Raw genomic sequence first — 24,950 nt, 5'->3', positions numbered from 1 at the left:
TCACATTGTGCATCCAGTAGATGTCCTCTGACTGCTATGTTCATTTTTTTTTGCCACAAATTCTGCTTCAGACATTTTACGTTGCGCTATTTAATAATTTCATAGCTATTTATCAAGTAATACTTTTCCAATGTCCTCCAGTGATTTCTTTCGTAGTCTACTTCTCTCTAGCATTTAAGTATGATTAAGAAATTTTGACCTACCATTTATAGTATAAATACTCAAATTTAGAAGTTCTTTTCCAAACGGCATAGTCTACCCAAAAAATGAAGTAATGACTCAGTCATCATCTACTTGTTCTATAGCCGTTTCAAACATGTTCAAGTTTCTCTGTGGAAAATAACATATTTTAAAGAATGTTGGTAACTTAACAGCTGATCCCCACTGACTTCGTTAGTATTGGCACACAGCATATATTTATATAGGGTTAAATTATTAAACGGGGCAGTTACAAAACATACGTTTTGTTTATTTCTACTAATTATTTATTTTCTGATGACACAAATTCATTTCATAATCAACACCAAAGCCACCTGTCAAATACTTTTTTTTTTTTTTTTTTTTTTTTTTTTTAAATGACTGAAAATTACTATTACAATAATTTGCAAACAGGGCTAAAAGCGGTGACTTATTCGCATTTTTTTTTTTTGTTATATTAGCGTGGCACTGCACGCAGCTCATATGGCTGGGGACAGTGAGTTCCCCCCATTCTAAAAGCCAAGCTCGGCTCCACTCCATCTGGTGAAGAGAAAGTTAAGCGCTGAAGCAGAGAAGAGAAAAAAAGAAACAGCTCCATCCGTGCCAGCTGCTCCCCTAGACACACTCTCTTTCCTAAAAAAAAAAAAAAAAAACATAGGTTGTCACTCTTAAAGCCTTTGTTTCTTACTTTAACCATTTGTGTATATTAATATTTTAATTGTTTATATTATGCACATATTGTAAACAAAACTGGGCATTACTTTGTTAAAACAGTCTTTCAATACCTAGAGAAAAAGGTAAAAAGGCATCTCTTCTCCTAAATTTGCCCTCAGCATCCAGGAAGTGACCCGGGTTAAAAGAGTGAGGCGTCTCCCACTCAGACTCATCAAACAGCACTGATGTCAAACTGCCAATCACTGGTGTGCCCTAAAGAAACACACAGCAACTGATGCAATGTCCATAAATACACAGTGCTTTTAACAGTAGGCCCACCTTTGGAATAGAGTATGTTCCTATCTGAGTATCTTCTACAGTAATTCGAAACACATTTAATGGGACGATATTTCCAAATCTCTGTATCTCATGAATAACAGCGTTGGTGTAGGGCATGTTGTCCTTGTCAGATAAAGATGGCTGCCGTGACCCTCCCACAACACGATCAATCTCCTCCTGGACTTTGGCTGAAGATAAAATAGAGATAGTTGAAGACATAATTTTAAAGACTTTGTGTATGTGTGAGCATAGATAACATTTTCCTCAATCTCTCACCCTGTATCTCAGGATATTTTATCATGTAGAGAAGACCCCAGTACAGAGTGGTGGAGGTGGTCTCAGTTCCCGCTACAAACAGATCCAGAGCACAGATGCACAAGTTCTCCACATCAAACCCAGCGGCTGTGTCGTCTTTAAGCTAAGCAACATAGATGAGGACAATAATAACTTCTACAAGCATACCAGATCATTCAATATCTGATGCTCCTCTAGTAAGAAAGCATCTTACTTTTTCCATTTCAGCGAGGAAGCAGTCAATGTAGTCTCGAGGATTTGATGCATCATAATCCACTCTGTGTGCATTCACTTTCTCTCGAACAAAGTTAATCACCTTGTTCAACAGAAGAAATAATTTGTGGTGTGGTCCAGGCACTCGCCGCATGAGCCATGGGAAGGAGTTGTAAAGCTAAACAGGCAAAATTGGCTAAATGCAAAAATGTCATTTAGCACAGCTTATTATTTCAAACAAAATGTAGTGTATTTGTACTACCCAATAAAATGCTTACTTGAGCCCAGATGCTTCCTTCTAGATATAAAGCGTCATTGATGTTCTTCAACAGAGTCTGGAAGTCATTGTCGCTGTACTCAAAACGATTACCAAACACAAGGGTGCAGATCACATTTGAGACAGCGTTGTTCAGCAGTAAGCGAGGGTCAAAAGGTCGACCTGGAACAGTACAACTTTATACACAACATGCTTCCTAATTTCAAACATTATATTCAATTATTTTCAGTTGGCACCCCCGTGCATACCTTGTTCATTCAAAAATGCCTCATTCAGAAAGGTACATTCAAGATGCATGGACGGCTCCAGGCTTTTCTTTCCTAATCCAAATGTCCGAAGAGTTGAAAGTGCAAATCTCCTCTGATGCTTCCATTTATACCCATTGGCACCAATTAAACCTGTTTATAAAACAGACCTCTTATATTTGAGGTTTAACTACGCTTATTAATTCCTCTCTGAACACAAGTTAGGCTCTATTAATTTTCTGAACAATCCCTTCATAGAATCAATTCATTTGAAGCAGCAGATTAACAACATATTTTTTAATTTACATTACATATGTGATGATTTATTTTATTACGAACCAACAACATTATTTCTGGAGAATATTTTAAATCACCAATAAAACATTTTGATATTAGACTGACCTTTGTCTCCAGTGATGTCATAAAATGAAGGTAATATGGGTCGATCAGCAAGGTTGTCACCTTGTTGTAAATACACCTCCTTCACGAGTTTATATCCATCCAGCACAACAATTCTTGTTCCAAAAAGCCTAATGTTAAAAAGCTTGCCATATTTTTTCGCAAACTTCAAAAATGTTTTGAAAATGAACAAAGGTTAGAAGAGATTATAATATTTTAAAATAATTAGCTTGCTGTGTATAAAGCTGACTAGTCCAAAGCAGTTCAATTCAAGGTCAAGGAATACAGTCTGAGGCTTAAATTGCACTTTTATAGCAGTATTTTCTGCATTTTAGTAAACATTTATCAAAATTAAGGCGTATCGACATCACGTGACACCGTCGTGGAAAAATAACTTCTACGATTCGCCTAACAACCAGTATAACTATAGCTACACACAACCGTCTAAGATAACGGAAAAGTTACGTCTTGGCGTTTTACAGCTAGAATGAATTTAAGTAGCAGTAATGTTTACCTTTAAAAACTGAAGATGAATCTTTGTGTGGTCGATATGATGAACGTTTCCAATAATCGGTAAAGACCACGGTCCGGGAGGGAAATTTTTCGGCGCTTTATTTCTAAAATAATCACTTAACAATAAAAACACACACGAAAATATCAAAATTGTCGTCAAATCGAGCCACTCGTAAAGGTGAAGCAGATCCATGGCTGACATTTCCTGGATTGTTGGTCACGTCACTGCCTGGAAAACAAATTAATCAAATACGTTTCACAAGTAGATATTCTCGCTGCTTTGCACAAATCCAGATTCGGATGTATAATATAATCAATACGATGCGAAAGTCAGCTAATGTTCTTATTTTATGGGACAGCTCGTAGCCGTGAATCACAACCCTGCTTTTGGAGCTTTCTCACCTGATTCTAATAATCAGCTCGTTAAAAGTGAGCTCCGTGCATGAAAACAATGGTTTGAAATGGCCCCTCACATTGTTCGTTGCTCCCTACCCGAGTAGAAAGCAATGAATCCCTCAAAGCAAGCTTCAATGCCGTTTGAATGGAACGTTCGCTTCGAACTGGAATTTTTCACTTCGCAGGACACTTACGTTCGAACGGAACGAACGATTGAAGCGATAAGAGAAACGTACAAAATGTGAAGAGCGGGGGTACGGGGGAGACTGGAATTGAGAACCGCTGAGCTAGCAGACCTAAACTGAACATGTCTTAGATAAGAGTTTTCAGTGCATCAGAAAGCTAAGGGGGTTCTGGACTGCACGAATGTTCAAAGGTAAAGACTAACCCTAGTTTTTTCCTAGCAACACTATACATTTTCCAACGTTTCCTAATCATTCACACCTTCAGCCCGTTAGAGACTTCAGGACTAGAAATAAATATATTGATCAGATAAAGGAGACATCCTTAACGTGCACTGTTGGTGTGCCTCCAGGAAACACTGCTGTAGAATTTCTGTAGATTGGTAATAACCTTTTAAACCTTGTCTAGCTCAGAATGTGTTTGATTAGGGTTGAAGCAAAACTGCGGCTCTCTCCGGCTTAAATTCACCACCCTTGGAATGTAAAGAATATATTTTAGTGTCACCCTTTTTTTTTTAGATATTACATCATTGTATTATTCCATATTTTGCTAAATAATATAACATTCAAAGTAAATGCCAATATTCTATTTTTCATATACGTGTGTGTTACGTTTTATGACGTTTCATGCGAAAAACTTACAAATGAGGATAATAGAAGCAATCAAAACCAATAAAAGAGCAGCAATATACAAACACATAGAAAAGTTAGCTTGAGTTTTTTTAAAAGAAACTAACAGAATAAATATGCAGAGGGCTAAGGGTGTGCTTTTTTTAATAAACAAAGAGAAAACAATAGAAAATATAATTAGAATAGATGACGCTAGTGTTTCCGTTTCTTGAAGATGGCTAAGGACCCAGCTTCTCGTATAGAGTTGGGCAGGTCATTCCACAAGTTGTTGATGATGAAAATAATTTTGTGCCTCTTTGTGATGTCACAATAATACATTGTTTATTTGCAGAATGTGCATTATATATATATATATATATATATATATATATATATATATAGAGAGAGAGAGAGAGAGAGAGAGAGAGAGAGAGAGAGAGAGAGATAAAGTACCAAAACAGTAATCTTTCACTGGTTCAAGTCTCAATTCTAAGTTTTAAGTTCAGTGTTGCTATAGAAACACATAATTTAAATCAAGTAGGATGTCACATGTTGTTATCTTGCAATCATAAAATGGCGTGAAGGCAGCTTCGCATACTGGAAACTTTCAGGCAGGTATTTTCAGTCAAAAGTTGGAGCTAAACTCTGCAGGACACTGGCCCTCCAGGATTCAATTTGGACAACTCTGACTTAACGTGATATTGCACATAATTTATATGGTAAGGGGCATCGAGTGGTCCCCACTTTGTAATCCATGCTGGGCTCCACTCCATCTGGTGAAGAGAAAGTGAAGCGCTGCAGCAGAGAGGAGAAAAAGAGGAACAGCTCCATCCGTGCCAGTTGCTCTCCAGGACACACTCTCTTTCCTAAAAGCAGAGAAAATACCTTGTGTATGACTTGCAATTCTGCAAAGTAAATAGGGAAATAGTTGTATTCCGATATAAAATATTTTAATATGTTAATTTCCCATTAAACAAGTTTCTACTGAGCCCCTAAATAGACATTGGGTTCGAAAAAATATGACTGGAGGAAAACTACATTTCAATGCTCATGCAAGCAAATGCTCATGTCTCTTTTGGTGCTCCATACACTTTAACATTTTATTGTAGTGCTTGTAGGGCTGTCTGCAGCAGAACAATAAAAGTTGTCAAAATGTACAAGCTGATTTATCAGTTTTGTATACCTAGAGAAAAAGGTAAAAAGGCGTCTCTCTTCCTGAATTTGCCCTCTGCATCCAGGAAGTGACCCGGGTTAAAAGAGTGAGGCGTCTCCCACTCAGACTCATCAAACAGCACTGATGTCAAACTGCCGATCACAGCCGTGCCCTAAAGAAACAAAAAGGACTAGTAGCAATGTAACAGCTTTAGTCTGTCAATGAGTCATAGAGGTGTTGTTTTCCAGAGAGAAAACTAAAATCATGAAAATCAACTATTCTAGAAGGTAGGTTAAGTGATTTCTGGTAGCCAATCTTAACTCCTTGAGTTATCTCCAGTGCTAGAAAGCTGATCTGATATTTACACGGGTCCTAATTCTTCTGTTGTTCCACAGACATTTTTGTCTTTGGTAACTTTCTGTCGCTCCATATCACAACTAGACCCTTACTGCTGATTGGCTGCAAGTTTGTTTTGCTACTCGGCCTGACTCGATACATACTCCCACCTTTAAGCCAGCTCCTATATTTATTTAAATACAGAATACTAACTCCTTATGCTTTCGATTCGCTCTCACGGTGCGCCGCTGAACACACTTGTTGCCTACAAAAAATGGCATGAACCAAGAAAAGCTTTAAATTGCATGTAACTGAGAAGCAAATCCTAGGAAAACAATAGCAGTGGAAAAAAGACTGCAATAAAGCAAACAAAAAATGTTACTGAAGAAGAGATTTTTTTTAAGCAAGCAAGGTATATACACATCTGGTGTCAAATAAAACAAAAGGAATGCCTATAAATCTATTTGTAAGGAATTCTTGCATAAATCATTATTTATTATGCCATACATAAAGTGTGAGAGACAGAGAGAGTCATACTAAGAATTATACTGGCATCCTATGAAAATGATCAGCAAAGGTAGTGAAAATAAACCTGTATTTGTGAACTTTTGATCTTTAAATATTTTTTTAAGAAACCAACAAAACCAAATTAAAAAAAAAAACTTTTCAACAAAATCACATATAGTCACATATATATATATATATACTTGTTTGTTTGATCTTGTCTACCGTCTCCATAGAAATCCATGTTAAAATGGGGTAAAAAAGCATGAATGAATTAGAACTTTTTCAGTGTAACTAAATACAAAAATGTGAAATAAGCTGTGTGTTGTTGGCTTCTACAATAATGGCTATAAGCAAAATTTCCTATAAGCAAAAATGTTTCATGTAGCAGAAAATCTGTCCATATTTGGCACTGTATGCATGGCTCGCAGCACTTAAGTTAAAATACCAAGTGCAAAATAATAAAAAATGTTAAATTAATGTTTTGCTCTTATCATTCTGTGGAAAACATCCCACAAACTTCACCCAATCGGGAGTTGTATGTGTGTTTATCCATTTCAGTGCAACTAACCTTGAGTCACTTCATGCCATCTTTCCACGCATTAAAAAGACACTGTGACACTTTAAAGTGATGAAACTATGACACCACATGCTTTTTAAAACCATTTTCATAGGTTTCACATTATATTATCAACTCGATTATGGATATATATATATATAAAGGCCTCAATATTGTCCTGTGTTGGCACAGGTTGGAGCTAAACACTAAATTGTTCAAATATCCATAAACATACAGTTTTCTACACCTACTAGTCCTATTGTACCTTTGGAATAGAGTATGTTCCTATCTGAGAATCTTCCACAGTAGCTCGGGGCAAATTTAATGGGACGATATTTCCAAATCTCTGTATCTCGTGAATAACAGCGTTGGTGTAGGGCATGGTGTCTCTGTCTGATAAAGATGGCTGCCGTGAACCTCCCACAACACGATCAATCTCCTCCTGGACTTTGGCTGAAGATATTAAAGTAGAGATAGCCCAAGACAAAAGTGAGAGTGTGAACCTGTTACGTTTTATGTGCATGTGATTGCAAATCTCATAATCATCTCTCACCCTGTATCTCAGGATATTTTATCATGTAGAGAAGACCCCAGTACAGAGTGGTGGAGGTGGTCTCAGTTCCCGCCACAAACAGATCCAGAGCACAGATGCACAAGTTCTCCACATCAAACCCAGCGACTGTGTCGTCTTTAAGCTAAACAACATTTATATGAATAAATCAGTAACATTAATATTACCAGAGCATTCTACTTACTAATAACCCCCTAAGAATAGGTCTTACGTTTTCCATCTCAGCGAGGAAGCAGTCAATGTAGTCTCGAGGATTTAATGGATCATAATCTACTCTGTGCACATTCACTTTCTCTTGAACAAAGTCAATCACCTCTTGCCATAAAGCAAACATTTTCTTGTGTGATCCAGGCACCTGCCGCATGAGCCACGGGAACATGTTATACACCTAAAGAAAAAAGGTAGATGAGTAGATGAGCAGTAAAGATGATAAACAGAGCAAAATTTAAGCCAAAATGCTGCAAATGCATGGATTACTTGAACACACATGCTTCCCTCCAGATACATAGCCTCATTGATGTTGTTCAGCAAAGACTGGAAGTCATTGTCGCTGTATTCAAATCGATGACCAAACACAAGCACACAGATCACATTTGATATTGAGTTGTTCAGCAGAAAGCGAGGATCAAAGGCTCGACCTGAAAATGTTGCCATAATAACTGTGACACAATCACACCATGGTTGTGCTTGCAGAATGATAAAGTTAGTTTCAGTTCTTTTAATTCCAAGAAATTTTGTCCATACCATATTCATTTGAAAGAGCCTCATTCAGAAAGGTACATTCAAGATGGATGGACGGCTCCAGGCTTTTCTTTCCCAGTCCAAAGTTCCTTAGAGTTGAGAGAGCAAATCTCCTCTGATGCTTCCATTTATACCCACTGGAGCTACCTAAACCTGTTTACAACACATTTCAACCAGAGAACAATTAAGATGTTCCTATTCTCTCTTATATTAAAACCAGTATTTAGATTTTTCAAAACCGACCTTTGTCTCCAAAGATGTCATAAAAAATTGGTAACATGGGTCGATCTACGAGGTTGTCTCCTTGTTGGACATACATTTCCTTCACTCTTTTGTACCCGTTCAGCATAACAATTCTTAGTCCGAAAAATCGAATGCTTAAAACGTCTCCATATTTTTCTGCAAACTGAAAATATGATTCGAAAATAAGCACATATAAGACAAAAAGTTTACCCTACACTTTCATCTTCACAGTGTTTCACACTTACACATCAAAACAAGAATACAAAGCGCGCTTCATATTTATTGTTGTTTGTATTTTGTGTTCTTGCACTGATTATGTCTTTGCCTTGCTCTGTTTTGTACTAGTTTGTACACTGGGTTTGCACTCTACTCCCCTGCTGTTTGCACTAGTCTGCACACTTTGCACTTTATGTGGATAAGACACTGTCTTAGCTCAGTATGGGAGTTCTTTTGTATTGTGTATTTTGTTGTGTGACTTCATGTAGCACCAGGTCCTGGAGAAACGTTGTCTCATTTCACTACGTACTGCACAGCTATATGTAGTTGAAATGACAATAAAAAGCCACTTGACTTGACTTACCTTTACCAGCTGAAGATGAATCTTCGCATGATCGATATGATGAAGGTGTCCAATAATCGGTAAAGACCACGGTCCAGGAGGAAAGTTCTTCGGAGCTTTATTTCTCACATAATCACTCAACAGTAAAAACACACACAAAAATATTAAAGTAGTCTTGACATCGATCCACTCGTAAACACGCAGCAGGTCCATGGTGAATATTTTGTGGACTGTTGGCAGGGTTCAAAGCTATCGTGGAGTAAGGGACCGGCTGACAATTCCATCAAGCGGATTAAACGTCTAATGTATTTTAATTAAAGTGACTTTTAACATTTAAAATAACAGATATATATATATGCATATATATACACACTGTAAGTATCCAAATGCTGTTCATACATGTTCCTAGTGTGCAGATTAAATGTAATTCACCAGAAGGGTTTTTTAATGTTCCAAAGATTGTAGTACATTCCTATTTACAAAACCAAGTTACAACAGGTGAAATTTCTCCCCTGCTGTACATAAAGTACACCAATAGTTTCATGAAAATGACTGTAACTGTATTTTTGTAGTAGACTATATTTGAGTTGTAAAATATGTGCCATATTTTCAGTTTGCAGAAAGATATAGAGACATTTTAAGCATTAGATTTTTTCGCACAAAAAATCGACCCATGCTACCAATAATTCATTACATTTTCACGTCATATTTACACAATACCTGAATTTACATAATCTTTTAACCAATTCAGATACACACAATATATGATAATTTACTTATTTTACAAATAATAATTACATATATTTCTGTTTGTACTATATGCTTAATACATTTCAACTTTACATAAATTATAGCCTATTAGTGATTACTGAAATGTAATTTGTTCAGAAGGGGTATATTTATATTATCAGTGAATTTACCGTTTTATTTCCTATTATTTCAGAGGTTTTGCTGGGTTGTTCAATGTAAGACTTTTCAAAGAGGTCTAACAGATATCTATTGTGCATTTTACCAAAAAAGTAGAATTCTTCCTCAGTATTTTGTTTCCTGCAAATGTCTAGAGAACCTTAAATTTAAGAAATATTAACTTGAAAAGCAAAAAAAAGTTACAAAATATTAACTCTTATTTCTCCTCTTTCATTAATTATATTTGTATTAGAAAATAAGGATACATGCAATACAATCCACTTTTAATGCCATGATTTTATAAAATAATTAGGATATTTAGAGGACTTAATATGTGGTAGAAGGAATTTTTTAAAAACCTTTTTATGCTTTTAAGACCTTCATTTATTATAGGCTTTTTATAATATCATTAGATACGAATGAAGAATAGCTCTGTGAATTAAAGTGTTAGTTTTGTCCAGAAATTAAAGACTGCTTTTTATTAGGTTAAACACAACATTTGTAAAAAAAAAAAAAAAAAAAAAAGAAAAAAGAATACATTCTTTGCACATGGCTCATAAAACACACACAAATGAGTCACGTATTTGTTACTTGCTTGTCTTAGCGTAACACTGCACATAATTTATATGGTAAGGGGCATCGAGTAGTCCCCAGTCTGTAATCCATGCTGGGTTCCACTCCATCAGGTGAAGAGAAAGTGAAGCGCTGCAGCAGAGAGGAGAAAAAGAGGAACAGCTCCATCCGTGCCAGTTGCTCTCCAGGACACACTCTCTTTCCTGAAATTAGATAAAAAAGAAAATAGCTTGTATATGCCATGCACTTCTAAAAAAGGTAAATATTGTGGTGTGGAAGAAAAAAAAAAAGGTTTAATTTTAACATGCAAATCCCCTAAAAGTTCCCCAGTGAGTGTTTTTGTTAATGAAAAAAACACAAAAATGAAGCAAAACACCAATTTTTGCAAGCTCAGCAAAAATTAAATACAATTATTCCGCTACCATGTCCCTTTTGTGTAAAATAAACAAAAAAACCCCAAACAAAACATTAAACACGAACACACATGCATTTACAAAATAAAAATTGTCCAAATAATATCTATACCTAGAGAAAAAGGTAAAAGGCATCTCTCTTTCTCAATTTGCCCTCAGCATCCAGGAAGTGACCCGGTTAAAAGAGTGAGGCGTCTCCCACTCAGACTCATCAAACAGCACTGATGTCAAACTGCCGATCACAGCCGTGCTCTAAATCAAAACAAATCAAAATGCTTACCTGAACAAGAAATGACTAAATATACAGAGTTCTACACCTACTAGTCCTATTGTACCTTTGGAATAGAGTATGTTCCTATCTGAGAATCTTCCACAGTAGCCCGGGCAAATTTAATGGGGCGATATTTCCAAATCTCTGTATCTCGTGAATAACAGCGTTGGTGTAGGGCATGCTGTCCTTGTCAGATAAAGATGGCTGCCGTGACCCTCCCACAACACGATCAATCTCCTCCTGGACTTTGGCTGAAAATAAAGAAAGTCATGACAGAAGTTTTTATTTATATGTACATGCAATTTCTCAATCTCTCACCCTGTATCTCAGGATATTTTATCATGTAGAGAAGACCCCAGTACAGAGTGGTGGAGGTGGTCTCAGTTCCCGCTACAAACAGATCCAGAGCACAGATGCACAAGTTCTCCACATCAAACCCAGCGGCTGTGTCGTCTTTAAGCTAAGCAACATGAATGAGAGGGAATTCATTCATTTCAATAGCAATACATTATTATTACTGGTGCGCCCAATTTTTGACCTTAAGAATAGGTCTTACTTTTTCCATTTCAGCGAGGAAGCAGTCAATGTAGTCTCGAGGATTTGATGGATCATAATCCACTCTGTGTGCATTCACTTTCTCTCGAACAAAGTCAATCACTTTCTGCCACAGAGTAAAAGATTTGTTGTGTGGTCCAGGCACTCGCCGCATGAGCCACGGGAACATGTTATACAGCTATAAAAATAAGAAAAAGAGAAAAACAGGCTTCAGCTGAGCAATAAAGAGCTTAAAGAGAGCACAATTAACTTTTTAAAATGTGAAAATGTTTACTTGAGCCCAGAAACGTCCATCCAGAAACATAGCCTCATTGATGTTCTTCAACAGAGTCTGGAAGTCATTGTCGCTGTACTCAAATCGATTGCCAAACACAAGCACACAGATGACATTTGAGACAGCGTTGTTCAACAGGATTTGAGGTCAAAGGGTTTACCTGTAAATGTTATAATGACTGTTGAATAAATCACATTGTTCTTCCAATTCTAAATGTTTTTATGATAACAAGGTTGATTTCAGTTCTTTTCACCACACAAACTTCAGTTCATACCGTGCTCATCAGAAATGGCCTCATTCAGAAAGGTACATTCAAGATGGATGGACGGCTCCAGGCTTTTTTCCCCAGTCCAAAGTTTCGAGAGTTGAGAGAGCAAATCTCCTCTGATGCTTCCATTTATACCCACTGGCAACAATTAAACCTGATCACGACACAAAATAAGACTCTCATTTCTCACTCTCTGACACAAGTACTAGTCTAAACCTTTACGCAAGTTTGACAGCTGTCCGTGGATATTGCAAAAATCATTTAGTATTTTACATTTTATTTACAAGACTGACCTTTGTCTTCGCCAGGTCGTAAATCATAGGAAGCATGGGTCGATCAACGAGGTTTTCACCTTGTTGTAGATACACCTCCTTAACTCGTTTGTAGCCGCTCAACATAACAATTCTTGGTCCGAGAAATCGAAGGCTTAAAATGTCTCCGTATTTTTCTGCAAACTTGAAATATGGTTTTGAAAAAGTATAATAAAAATAATAATGGTCGTTCACTTTCATGTTCCTAAAGATTATATTCTGAATTACCGTCACAGACACAACGAATGCAATTACATACTGTAGGTTATTTACCTTTGCCACCTGAAGATGAATCTTGTTGTGATTAATATGATGAAGGTCTCCAATAATCGGCAGAGACCATGGTCCGGGAGGAAAGTTTTTCGGCGCTTTATTTTTCATATAATCAGCCAGCAATAAAAAAACACAAGAAAATAACAAAATAGTCTTGACGTCGAGCCACTCGTAAACACGCAGCAGATCCATGATCAGGTCGTATTGTCAGATTGGGTCGACGATAGTTTAAGTTCTTAAAATACCACCCACTCCAGGAAAACTCCTCCCAAAATATTCACTGCCAAAACAATGTGATTATACTGTATATATTATACTGCCATGGCTGCTTTTTACCTGCTTAAAACTCAACAGCTACAAAAAAGGGCAGGCATATACGAAATATAACAAAAAAACCCCAGAAAATATTAAAGAATAACAAATTGCAAATGACAGTCAATAAAATGAGCAGACCTTATTCCCAGAATCACACGTTATTTCACACAGCACCTCAAAAGTATGTTTTTTCTTAACTAATCAGATCGGATCACATATCATATCAAGTTATACAATGTATTGCAAATTAAAACAATATGCGCTACATGTTTTTCCTGTCCAATTAACACCACATTTTTGCAAAAAGACAATCTCCCTGGAGTTGCTTGATTTTAAGGGCAATCTTGGGTTTTGAATCCAGAACTCTGAGACACCAGTCCTTATCTTAACCCACTGACCCACTTTACAGTTGCACTTAATCACTGTCAATGACCATTCCCACAAATTGTCAAAAGTAACTAAAATACATATTCCCTCTGTACATGTCTCACAAACACATACACAATCCATAGTTATGTTTAAATTGCTTGTCTTAGCGTAACACTGCACATAATTTATATGGTAAGGGGCATCGAGTAGTCCCCAGTCTGTAATCCATGCTGGGTTCCACTCCATCAGGTGAAGAGAAAGTGAAGCGCTGCAGCAGAGAGGAGAAAAAGAGGAACAGCTCCATCCGTGCCAGTTGCTCTCCAGGACACACTCTCTTTCCTGAAATTAGATAAAAAGAAAATAGCTTGTATATGCCATGCACTTCTAAAAAGGTAAATATTGTGGTGTGGAAGAAAAAAAAAAAGGTTTAATTTTAACATGCAAATCCCCTAAAAGTTCCCCAGTGAGTGTTTTTGTTAATGAAAAAAACACAAAAATGAAGCAAAACACCAATTTTTGCAAGCTCAGCAAAAATTAAATACAATTATTCCGCTACCATGTCCCTTTTGTGTAAAATAAACAAAAAAAAAAACCAAAACAAAACATTAAACACGAACACACATGCATTTACAAAATAGAAATTGTCCAAATAATATCTATACCTAGAGAAAAAGGTAAAAGGCATCTCTCTTTCTCAATTTGCCCTCAGCATCCAGGAAGTGACCCGGGTTAAAAGAGTGAGGCGTCTCCCACTCAGACTCATCAAACAGCACTGATGTCAAACTGCCGATCACAGCCGTGTCGAAAGAAATTAGAGATTAGACTGTCTTCATTTAATCAAACTATACCTATGTGTCTATCTATCTATCTATCTATCACACACAGTTTCAATTCAAAATGTAAAATATTCCATCAAATACCCACAGAGGGTTAAATACAAATCAGATTATTCAGCTAATTTTTTTTTTTTTTTTTTTTACTATTTATGTATGTGAACAATCTGTCAGATACATCTTCAAAATGACTATGCCAACCTTTGGAATAGAGTATTTTCCTATCTGAATTTATTTCACAGTAGACCGACCAAATTTCCAACTATATTTCTGTATCTCATGAATAACAGCGTTGGTGTAGGGCATGCTGTCCTTGTCAGATAAAGATGGCTGCCGTGAACCTCCCACAACACGATCAATCTCCTCCTGAACTTTGGCTGAAAATATAAAGTCATGTATTTGGAGTATAATGTATGTATATGTATATATCACTTTCTCAGTTTTAACCCTGTATCTCAGGATATTTCATCATGTAGAGAAGACCCCAGTACAGAGTGGTGGAGGTGGTCTCAGTTCCCTTCAAACAGATCCAGAGTACTGAAGCACAAAGTCTCCACATCAAACCCAGCGACTGTGTCATTGTTTAGGCTAAGCAACAACAATGAATGCAATTCTTATTCATTTCAATGCATACATTATCATTACTATATCAGCACACTTATTTTTGATTCCCACAAAATAGGTCTTACTTTTTCCATTTCAGCGAGGAAGCAGTCAATGTAGTCTCGAGGATGTGATGGATCATAATCCACTCTGTGTGCATTCACTTGCCTCGAATAAAGTCAATCACTTTCTGCCACAGAGTAATAATTTTCTTGTGCGACCCAGGCACTCGCCGCATGAGCCACGGGAACATGTTATAAAGCTATAAAAATAAGAAAAAGAGATGTAACAGCACTCCTGCCTTCACCTACTGCAGATAAGGCAGTCTAAAGATAAGCAAAGAAGCAAATTTAATACAAATTTGATGTAAATTTAAACAGTTTCATACACTTAAACATCCATTTGACAGAAACATAGCCTCTTGATGTTCTTCAACAGAGTCTGGAACATCATTTTCTTCAGCAGAGACTGGAAGTCATCGTTGCCAAACACAATCAAACACAAGCAGATGACATTTGAGACAGCGTTGTTCAGCAGGATTTGAGGGTTAAAGGGTTTACCTGTAAATGTTATAATGACCAAATAAATCACATTGTTCTTCCAATTCTAAATGTTTTTATGATAACAAGGTTGATTTCAGTTCTTTCACCACACAAACTTCAGTTCATACCGTGCTCATCAGAAATGGCCTCATTCAGAAAGGTACATTCAAGATGGATGGACGGCTCCAGGCTTTTCTTTCCCAGTCCAAAGTTTCGGAGAGTTGAGAGAGCAAATCTCCTCTGATGCTTCCATTTATACCCACTGGCAACAATTAAACCTGATCACGACACAAAATAAGACTCTCATTTCTCACTCTCTGACACAAGTACTAGTCTAAACCTTTACGCAAGTTTGACAGCTGTCCGTGGATTTGCAAAAAATCATTTAGTATTTTACATTTTATTTACAAGACTGACCTTTGTCTTCGGCCAGGTCGTAAATCATAGGAAGCATGGGTCGATCAACGAGGTTTTCACCTTGTTGTAGATACACCTCCTTAACTCGTTTGTAGCCGCTCAACATAACAATTCTTGGTCCGAGAAATCGAAGGCTTAAAATGTCTCCGTATTTTTCTGCAAACTTGAAATATGGTTTTGAAAAAGTATAATAAAAATAATAATGGTCGTTCACTTTCATGTTCCTAAAGATTATATTCTGAATTACCGTCACAGACACAACGAATGCAATTACATACTGTAGGTTATTTACCTTTGCCACCTGAAGATGAATCTTGTTGTGATTAATATGATGAAGGTCTCCAATAATCGGCAGAGACCATGGTCCGGGAGGAAAGTTTTTCAGGCGCTTTATTTTTCATATAATCAGCCAGCAATAAAAAAAACACAAGAAAATAACAAAATAGTCTTGACGTCGAGCCACTCGTAAACACGCAGCAGATCCATGATCAGGTCGTATTGTCAGATTGGGTCGACGATAGTTTAAGTTCTTAAAATACCACCCACTCCAGGAAAACTCCTCCCAAAATATTCACTGCCAAAACAATGTGATTATACTGTATATATTATACTGCCATGGCTGCTTTTTACCTGCTTAAAACTCAACAGCTACAAAAAAGGCAGGCATATACGAAATATAACAAAAAAAAAACCCCAGAAAATATTAAAGAATAACAAATTGCAAATGACAGTCAATAAAATGAGCAGACCTTATTCCCAGAATCACACGTTATTTCACACAGCACCTCAAAAGTATGTTTTTCTTAACTAATCAGATCGGATCACATATCATATCAAGTTATACAATGTATTGCAAATTAAAACAATATGCGTCACATGTTTTTCCTGTCCAATTAACACCACATTTTTGCAAAAGACAATCTCCCTGGAGTTGCTTGATTTTAAGGGCAATCTTGGGTTTTGAATCCAGAACTCTGAGACACCAGTCCTTATCTTAACCCACTGACCCACTTTACAGTTGCACTTAATCACTGTCAATGACCATTCCCACAAATTGTCAAAAGTAACTAAAATACATATTCCCTCTGTACATGTCTCACAAACACATACACAATCCATAGTTATGTTTAAATTGCTTGTCTTAGCGTAACACTGCACATAATTTATATGGTAAGGGGCATCGAGTGGTCCCCACTTTGTAATCCATGCTGGGTTCCACTCCATCTGGTGAAGAGAAAGTGAAGCGCTGCAGCAGAGAGGAGAAAAAGAGGAACAGCTCCATCCGTGCCAGTTGCTCTCCAGGACACACTCTCTTTCCTGAAATTAGATAAAAAAGAAAATAGCTTGTATATGCCATGCACTTCTAAAAAAGGTAAATATTGTGGTGTGGAAGAAAAAAAAAAAGGTTTAATTTTAACATGCAAATCCCCTAAAAGTTCCCCAGTGAGTGTTTTTGTTAATGAAAAAAACACAAAAATGAAGCAAAACACCAATTTTTGCAAGCTCAGCAAAAATTAAATACAATTATTCCGCTACCATGTCCCTTTTGTGTAAAATAAACAAAAAAACCCCAAACAAAACATTAAACACGAACACACATGCATTTACAAAATAAAAATTGTCCAAATAATATCTATACCTAGAGAAAAAGGTAAAAAGGCATCTCTCTTTCTCAATTTGCCCTCAGCATCCAGGAAGTGACCCGGGTTAAAAGAGTGAGGCGTCTCCCACTCAGACTCATCAAACAGCACTGATGTCAAACTGCCGATCACAGCCGTGCCCTAAAGAAATTAGAGATTAGACTGTCTTCATTTAAGGGTCACACTATACCTATGTGTCTATCTATCTATCTATCTATCACACACAGTTTCAATTCAAAATGTAAAATATTCCATCAAAGACCCACAGAGGGTTAAATACAAATCAGATTATTCAGCGTTAATTTTTTTTTTTTTACTATTTATGTGAATGAACAATCTGTCAGATACATTCATTCAAAATGACTATGCCAACCTTTGGAATAGAGTATTTTCCTATCTGAATTTATTTCACAGTAGACCGGACCAAATTTAGTGGGACTATATTTCCAAATCTCATGAATAACAGCGTTGGTGTAGGGCATGCTGTCCTTGTCAGATAAAGATGGCTGCCGTGAACCTCCCACAACACGATCAATCTCCTCCTGAACTCTAGCTGAAAATATAAAGCATGTATTTGGAGTATAATGTATGTATAGTGAGTATATATCACTTTTAAGTTTTAACCCTGTATCTCAGGATATTTCATCATGTAGAGAAGACCCCAGTACAGAGTGGTGGAGGTGGTCTCAGTTCCCCCAATAAACAGATCCAATGTACTGAAGCACAAAGTCTCCTCATCAAACCCAGCGACTGTGTCATTGTCAGGCTAAACAAGAACAATGTAATGCACTACTTATTTTTGAATGCATACCAGATCATTCCTATATCAGCACACTTATTGACATTCCCCACAAAAAGGGTCTTACTTTTTCCATCTCAGAGAGGAAGCAGTCAATGTAGTCTCGAGGATGTGATGGATCAAAATCCACTCTGTGTGCATTCACCTTGCCTTGAATAAAGTCAATCACCTCTTGCCACAGAGTAATAATTTTCTGGTGCGACCCAGGCACTCGTCGCATGAGCCACGGGAACATGTTATAAAGCTAGGAAAAGAAAAAACAGATGTAACAGCACTCCTGCCTATCACCTACTGAAGATAAGGCAAGTCTAAGCACATAAGCTAAAGAAGCAAATTTAATACAAATTTGATGTAAATTTAAACAGAATCATACACTTATGCATAACCTATTTGACAGAAAATAGGAAACTACCTGAGCCCAAATGCTTCCCCAGAAAGCCACACCAACATTTATTTTCTTCAGCAGAGACTGGAAGTCATCGTTGCTGTACTCAAATCGATGATCAAACACAAGCACACAGATCACATTTGAAAAAGCGTTGTTTAGCATTATATGAGGGTTAAAGGGCTGGCCTGAAAAAGTTACCAATCCAAATATTTTTTAGGATAACATAGTTTCAATGCTTTTCAAATGACAAATCTCAGTTTACTCAAACAAACAAAATCAGTACACACCATTCTCATTTGAAAAGGCCTCATTCAAAAAGTGACATTCAAGATGGATGGACGGCTCCAAGCTTTTCTTTCCCAATCCAAAGTTTCGGAGAGTTGAGAGAGCAAATCTCCTCTGTTGCTTCCAACTGTAGCCATTAGCAGCAACTAAACCTGTCAATAAGTAAATAAATTACACTATAATAGACCCTTGGCATAGTGTGTCAGACAGGCTCTGTTTTTATAGTTTAAGAATATTTTAAATCTTAAATGTTAATATTTCCTGTATCACAACCATGATATGTCAACAACATCTTCCAGTTTCAGAGGAAATTATTTGACATATTTCGATTTTCATGTCTTGAGAAGGTTCTATCTAGCATCAACAGGAAACACAAAATGGTTACTAAAATTAACTTTGTTTTGCGAAAGAAATTCCAAATTTGTCAACGCCTTAATATTTTCTGATGTTGGTGATGGACCAATGACATTCAACGCGAACACATTTTGTGTAATTTTTAATTCTATCAAATATAGCTTTTATTTTGTCTAATAAGATGTGTATTACAAAGTTCAAGGTAAAAATCACATTTTTATAAAAAAGGAGCAAAGTTGGGATGTTGCGTCAGTTCAGTGAGCTGACAAATTATGGTGAAAGGTAACCGCTATTTTATCATACTGATTAACTGACCTTTGTCTCCAAAGATGTCATAAAATATGGGTAACTTGGGTCGGTCAGCCAGGTTGTCGCCCTCTGCTAGATACACATCTCTCACTGTTTTGTACCCGATCAAAACCACAGTTCTTGGTCCGAGAATTCGAATGCTTAAAATATTTCCGTATTTTTTTTTGCAAACTGAAAAATAAAAGGTTTTATGGACCTAAACATTAGCTATATCTTAACAGTCAGCAATAACGACAGCTTTAGCGTTACCTTTTCCATCTGAAGGTGAATCTTTTTGTGTTCAATACGATGAAGGTCTCCTATAATCGGTAAAGACCATGGTCCGGGAGGAAAGTTTTTTGGCGCTTTATTTTTCATACAATCACACAGTAATAAAAACACAAGCGAGAATAGCAAAATGGTCTTGATATCGATCCACTCGTAAAGGTGCAACAGGTCCATTACTGTTTGCGCGTTCACGTCGTGCTTGAGCTGTCGGTAAGCTTTTACTGCGTTGCAGAAATTCTGTCCAGGTGTGAAACCTTAACCTTCTTTATTTGATACGACGATTTTGCATGATATGATGTATTGATTGCACACAGACCGTATCTGCCATAACTCCTCCTCCCTAGAGAGCTATCAACATTCAGCTGAAACTCGCTCAAAAAAGCACCCCTGACCGTGACAGCTGTGAAGGCTTTCTGGGCGAATGCAAGAGACGCCTCAGTAAGCTAAATAAATTGCTTTTGTATAGGAAGAGCTTGAGCTTGAACCTTAAACGGTTATGGATGGACTCTGTTATTTTGACAGAACAGTATTTAGTTTACAATTGTTACTATGTTGCTTTGTAACAGCTGTCAGGGATCGTTTTGCGACATCTGGGATTCATTTTACGGCACTTCCCATGTAATTCCAAGGGATTCGCAAGCATCACATAGACGCCGATATAGTAATCTTCTGCATTATGAGATCTGCGAGTCTGCTTGGTGACCTTTATCAGGATTTGGATGCTTTTCAAAACAGAAGGCAGCTGCATCTCTTTGCAGACAAGGCACTGACTTCCATTTAAAGCTGTCTTTATTTGGAGGATCCTCAAAAGGCAGCCTTTGTTTTGTGGCCTTCACTGGGCATATTTTGAAGGATGCATTCAGTGTGTGCATCCTTAAAACCCTCCCGTCATCCTTTGCACAAACTCTGAATCATATTTTATGTGGTTGTAAAAAAAAAAAAAAAGGAAAATAAAAACCCCACACATATTTAGGCTACTGAAGTCATTTTAATGTTCAGGGCTGAGAAGTTGTCCAAAAAACAAAAGGACTAGCATCTACTTTCTTATGAATAGCAACATTTTTCCATTAGTTGCCCATGACATGTCTCGTATGCAACATATATTAAAATTCTTTACATAATATTAATGTTTTATATTACTTAATTTTACAAAACTTATAATATTACTGTTTTACTCAGCTTCCTCACTTTTAATTGTTGTTTGATGTTATGATTGTGTGGTTTCATGGATTAAATAAAATTCATTTGTTAAACAGGCTAGCAGGTTTATTTGTCTATTAGACGCTGCTGTTTAAATTGGTTATAGATCATTTTGAAAATGTATAAATCAATCAACGAGGAGTGAAACATGTTGTAAATGTCTTTGGGGAGAGTGTAATCCCAAATTTGAATTCCAAGCTTGTTTGGGTTCCCTCTGGAGGAGACAGAGTGTAGGATTGTAGAAATGATGTGAAGAAGAGAAAGAGCTCCATACGTGCAAGTGTTTCTCCTGGACAAGAGCGTTTTCCTTGAAAGTGCAAAATAAAATCTCTCTTAAGATGATTTTATGATTTAACATATATAATTTAACTAAATTTTTACCTAGAAAAAAAAAACAAAAAAAAACAACCATGCTCACCTGCCGAGAAAGGAATAAAAGCTTCAGGTTTTTCAAACTCGCCTTGAGTGTTTAGAAAATTCTGTGGGTCAAATGAATGAGGAGTCTTCCACTTGGTCTGATCAAACAGTACTGATGTCAGGTTAGGAATGATCTGTGTACCCTGTGTATGTAGAATGAAAAACAAATCAGATGATGAAATACTAACATCATCTAAGGATTAACATAACAGTTTCCATGTTGTATCTAATACACTTTTAAACTTAATTTGAAAACATTTAATATAATATAGAAGTATGATTTGGTCGGTAAGCATAAATTGGATATCAGCATCAGCATCAGCATATCATTCTCATAATAAGATCTGTGTTAATACAAATAAAATCAAACAAAAAGCATTAATATGACCTTTGATATGGTATGCATATGTTGATGCAAAGTCAGCTGTGTCATTGTTATGAGTTTTGTCAATCATCTCACCTTTGGAATGAAATATCCTTCCAATATTGTGTCTTCATTGGTCATTCTTGGCACACTAAGGGGCACAACATTGCCCATTCTCTGGACTTCATGAATAACGGCATCGGTGTATGGCATGCTAGATCTGTCATTCATGATGGGTTGACGCGACCTTCCGACTACCTTGTCTATTTCTTCCTGAACCTTTTCTGAATGTTAAAAAAGATGTTCAATGTCATAATATGCATCTAACAAATTTAACAAACAGTTGATTTGTAATCTGGAGATGTTTTTACCTTGGATTTCTGGGTATTTCATCATGTATACGAAGGCCCACAGTAGAGTGGTAGATGTGGTTTCAGTCCCTGCCACAAACAAATCAAGTACGGCATACTGCAGACCCTCTTCATGAAACCCTGCTTCCAAATGATCTTTCCTCTATAAGGCACACAGAGACATTATAAACACATTTACTAAATATGTGTATATACATTTATAGGTTGTGGAAGGAAATGATAATACCTTTTGGATCTCAGTGAGATAGCAGTCTATAAAATCTCTGGGTGAGGAGGGGGTCCAGTCTGCATAATGCTTGTCCACCTCTTCCTTAATAAAAGCACAAACTTGATGGAAGCATGAAAACAGGCTTTTATGAGGTCCTGGGAGAAGGTCCATAACCCAAGGGAAAATACTGTAAAGCTATAATGAACAAGTAGCAGGTCAGTTTGGGTGGGCACCTTTATTTTAGTTGAGTTTTGAAATAATGCATTTTGTTCAGTTTGCTATATATTCTCATCTCATCTTCAGAATGAACATATCAGTACCTGTATCCACACAGACGTTTGTAGTTTAAGGGCTTTAGATATCGGACCGAGCATATTCAGAAACCTTTGGTCAGTGTATTCAAACCTCCTGCCAAATACCATGGAGCAGATGACGTTGGAAACAGCATTGTTAATAAAGTAATGAGGGTCGAATGGCAGCCCTAATAAAATACAATTACAGGTTAAGCTAGTTTCAGTTTCATTTTATTTTTCAGTTTTTTTGTTGTTTTTTTACATGTTAACAGAGGTTCTCTATGTGTTGCAATTCAGTGTTGTGAGTACTAATGCCGATTGCATAAACCGATTAGACTAATCCTACAAGTTTCTGTTCATATTTTTTTCCTTTAAGACACTGATTACAACCTGATTAACTGCTAGATAGTCTTAAAATGTGGCAACATGCCACTGGCCTCTGAGTAGTTTTTAGTGCATTGCTTTGCAACTGTTGCTAGGTGGTTGTATTTTGGTTGGTATTTAGAATTTTGAGAAGATTTCATGGTGCTAGGCAGTATTTGAGCCTGGGAGAAGGTCCATAACCCAAGGGAAAATAGCACTGAATTATGCAATTTTTTCTTTTCTATATAAAAAGGATACAAGCATTAGAAACATCACTGTTTAAGTTAAAAATCACTCCTTAATTTTTTTTTGCATTTACAATACAATGCATGTAAGAATGGAAAATAGACTGGTGCCATCTGCTGGAGGAACCATATATATATATATATATATATATATATATATATATATATATATAGATATATATATATATATATATATATTGTATATATATTTAGAGAGAAACACATAGAAACATATGCATAACAGGTCAAGGCACTGTAAGTAAATGTAAGTATCCTTTTAATTGCATTACTCAGGTTTAAGTGTTTAGAAACGCTTATCAGTGTTCAGACAACAAAAAAACCTAGCAAACATATAAAGCAGAATTCTGGCAATAACAAACTAAAAAGCATGATAAACCTAAATTTAAGTCCAGTTCTGATTCTGATCCAGTTCTGAAACTTACCATTTGTATCCATGATACTCTGGTGCAGGAAATTGTACTCTTCCATGATGATGACTTCCAGGCTCCTCTTTCCCACACCAAAGTATTTAAGAGTATTTACAGTGAAACGCCTCTGTTGCTTCCAGCTGTATCCATTATTAAAGGTCACACCTGTTGCCAGACATTACATAATATAATAGATGAGATACTTAGCAGGAGTTAGGATGTCTGTTTTGCGATATTTTCCCAACATGCACATGTGTACCTTGGCACTTGATTATTCTTTTGAGTACATCATTGGTGGGGCGGCCTGTGAAAATGTCTGCTTGATCGGCAAGAACTTTCTTGACTATGCCGTAGGTATTCACAACAACAGTGTTTAAGCTTCCCAGACGTAAGCTGAAAATGTTGCCATATTGGTCTGACAACTGCAAGAAAAAAGTTAATATGGTGAAATAAAAACAGTTAAACATAATCAAGGTTAAAGAGCTTTAAAATCACAACAACATCACCAATAGGCTGTAGATTACCTTGGTTAATTGAATATGTGGTTGTGTAGTATCCAGGTTGTAAATATTCCCAATAAAGGGGAGAGGTGTAGGTCCAGGGGGATAGTTTCTAGGCTTTCTGTTTCTCAGCTGCTCTGAGATCAGCAGAAAGATGACAAACAACAGAAAAACGATCCTTGCATCTGTCCACAGCACTGAGAGTAAAGACAAAAACATGTTCTCCAAGACCATTTTCACGCGTTTATCGCCTTTATTTTGCACGGTGAAATGCTGCACTTAAAGCTGTTTATTTCCTGGTTTTTTTCTGTTTACTATGACAAAACATGACTTGCAATAAACATTCCCGGCATCTAACATTCAGATCGAGAGATCTGAGTCGGTGATTTTGAGTGTTTTAAGTAAACGAACAGCCCGATTCACGCGCTCATATTTGTAATAAGCGAAGTTTAATCTCTCTTTCGAAGCGCGTGCATGTGACTCCGCCATGAATGACTGCCACTAGCGCGAGCAAATAGCGTTCTTGTTCGAAGTGTATGGGAGCATTTCATTGGCTAGATCTACTGAAGCAACGCCCTTTTTACTGAAAGGGAGTAGATGTTTTGATTCCG

General features: G+C 36.7%; 3 protein-coding genes and 3 pseudogenes across 7 annotated transcripts; all 6 read right to left on the bottom strand.

Moving 5' to 3' along the window:
- Positions 1–448: 448 nt before the first annotated feature.
- Positions 449–3,734, bottom strand: LOC122325384 (cytochrome P450 2J4-like). 4 transcript variants are annotated; one of them, XM_043220423.1, is made up of 10 exons: positions 3,606–3,734; positions 3,134–3,361; positions 2,623–2,785; positions 2,224–2,373; positions 1,977–2,137; positions 1,700–1,876; positions 1,468–1,609; positions 1,192–1,379; positions 984–1,125; positions 449–831 (listed from the first exon to the last, which is right to left on the bottom strand). In XM_043220423.1, the coding sequence occupies exons 2-10, from the start codon at positions 3,332–3,334 to the stop codon at positions 656–658; spliced, it is 1,500 nt and encodes a 499-aa protein (XP_043076358.1). In that variant the 5' UTR covers positions 3,335–3,361; positions 3,606–3,734; the 3' UTR covers positions 449–655. The 4 variants fall into 4 exon arrangements, 3 of the variants coding, with proteins under 3 accessions (XP_043076358.1, XP_043076357.1, XP_043076359.1); XM_043220422.1 differs by having other exon boundaries at positions 3,535–3,726; XR_006247294.1 differs by having other exon boundaries at positions 699–831; positions 984–1,144; positions 3,535–3,734.
- Positions 3,735–4,467: 733 nt separating this feature from the next.
- Positions 4,468–9,231, bottom strand: LOC122325385 (cytochrome P450 2J3-like). Its single transcript, XM_043220426.1, has 9 exons — positions 9,007–9,231; positions 8,427–8,589; positions 8,187–8,336; positions 7,920–8,080; positions 7,654–7,830; positions 7,425–7,566; positions 7,137–7,324; positions 5,503–5,644; positions 4,468–5,185 (listed from the first exon to the last, which is right to left on the bottom strand). Exons 1-9 carry the CDS (start codon positions 9,196–9,198, stop codon positions 5,010–5,012), a joined length of 1,491 nt encoding a protein of 496 aa, XP_043076361.1. The 5' UTR covers positions 9,199–9,231; the 3' UTR covers positions 4,468–5,009.
- Positions 9,232–9,653: 422 nt separating this feature from the next.
- Positions 9,654–14,308, bottom strand: LOC122325393 (annotated as a pseudogene).
- Positions 14,309–14,788: 480 nt separating this feature from the next.
- LOC122325392 lies at positions 14,789–16,574 on the bottom strand (annotated as a pseudogene).
- Positions 16,575–16,823: 249 nt separating this feature from the next.
- On the bottom strand, positions 16,824–20,201 carry LOC122325394 (annotated as a pseudogene).
- A 724-nt stretch (positions 20,202–20,925) lies between these two features.
- LOC122325382 (cytochrome P450 2J2) lies at positions 20,926–24,820 on the bottom strand. Of its 2 annotated transcripts, XM_043220420.1 has the most exons (9): positions 24,364–24,820; positions 24,099–24,261; positions 23,855–24,004; positions 22,831–22,991; positions 22,529–22,705; positions 22,303–22,444; positions 22,028–22,215; positions 21,569–21,710; positions 20,926–21,457 (listed from the first exon to the last, which is right to left on the bottom strand). In XM_043220420.1, exons 1-9 carry the CDS (start codon positions 24,571–24,573, stop codon positions 21,282–21,284), a joined length of 1,509 nt encoding a protein of 502 aa, XP_043076355.1. In that variant the 5' UTR covers positions 24,574–24,820; the 3' UTR covers positions 20,926–21,281. The 2 variants fall into 2 exon arrangements, with proteins under 2 accessions (XP_043076355.1, XP_043076356.1); XM_043220421.1 differs by lacking the exon at positions 22,831–22,991 and having other exon boundaries at positions 22,529–22,608.
- Between the last annotated feature and the right edge of the window lie 130 nt (positions 24,821–24,950).

The sequence above is a fragment of the Puntigrus tetrazona genome, chromosome 20 (genome assembly GCF_018831695.1).
Source record: "Puntigrus tetrazona isolate hp1 chromosome 20, ASM1883169v1, whole genome shotgun sequence".
Taxonomy (NCBI): Eukaryota; Metazoa; Chordata; class Actinopteri; order Cypriniformes; family Cyprinidae; genus Puntigrus; species Puntigrus tetrazona.
Note: the sequence above shows the minus strand (reverse complement) of the source record. Positions and strands in the feature narration are given on the sequence as shown.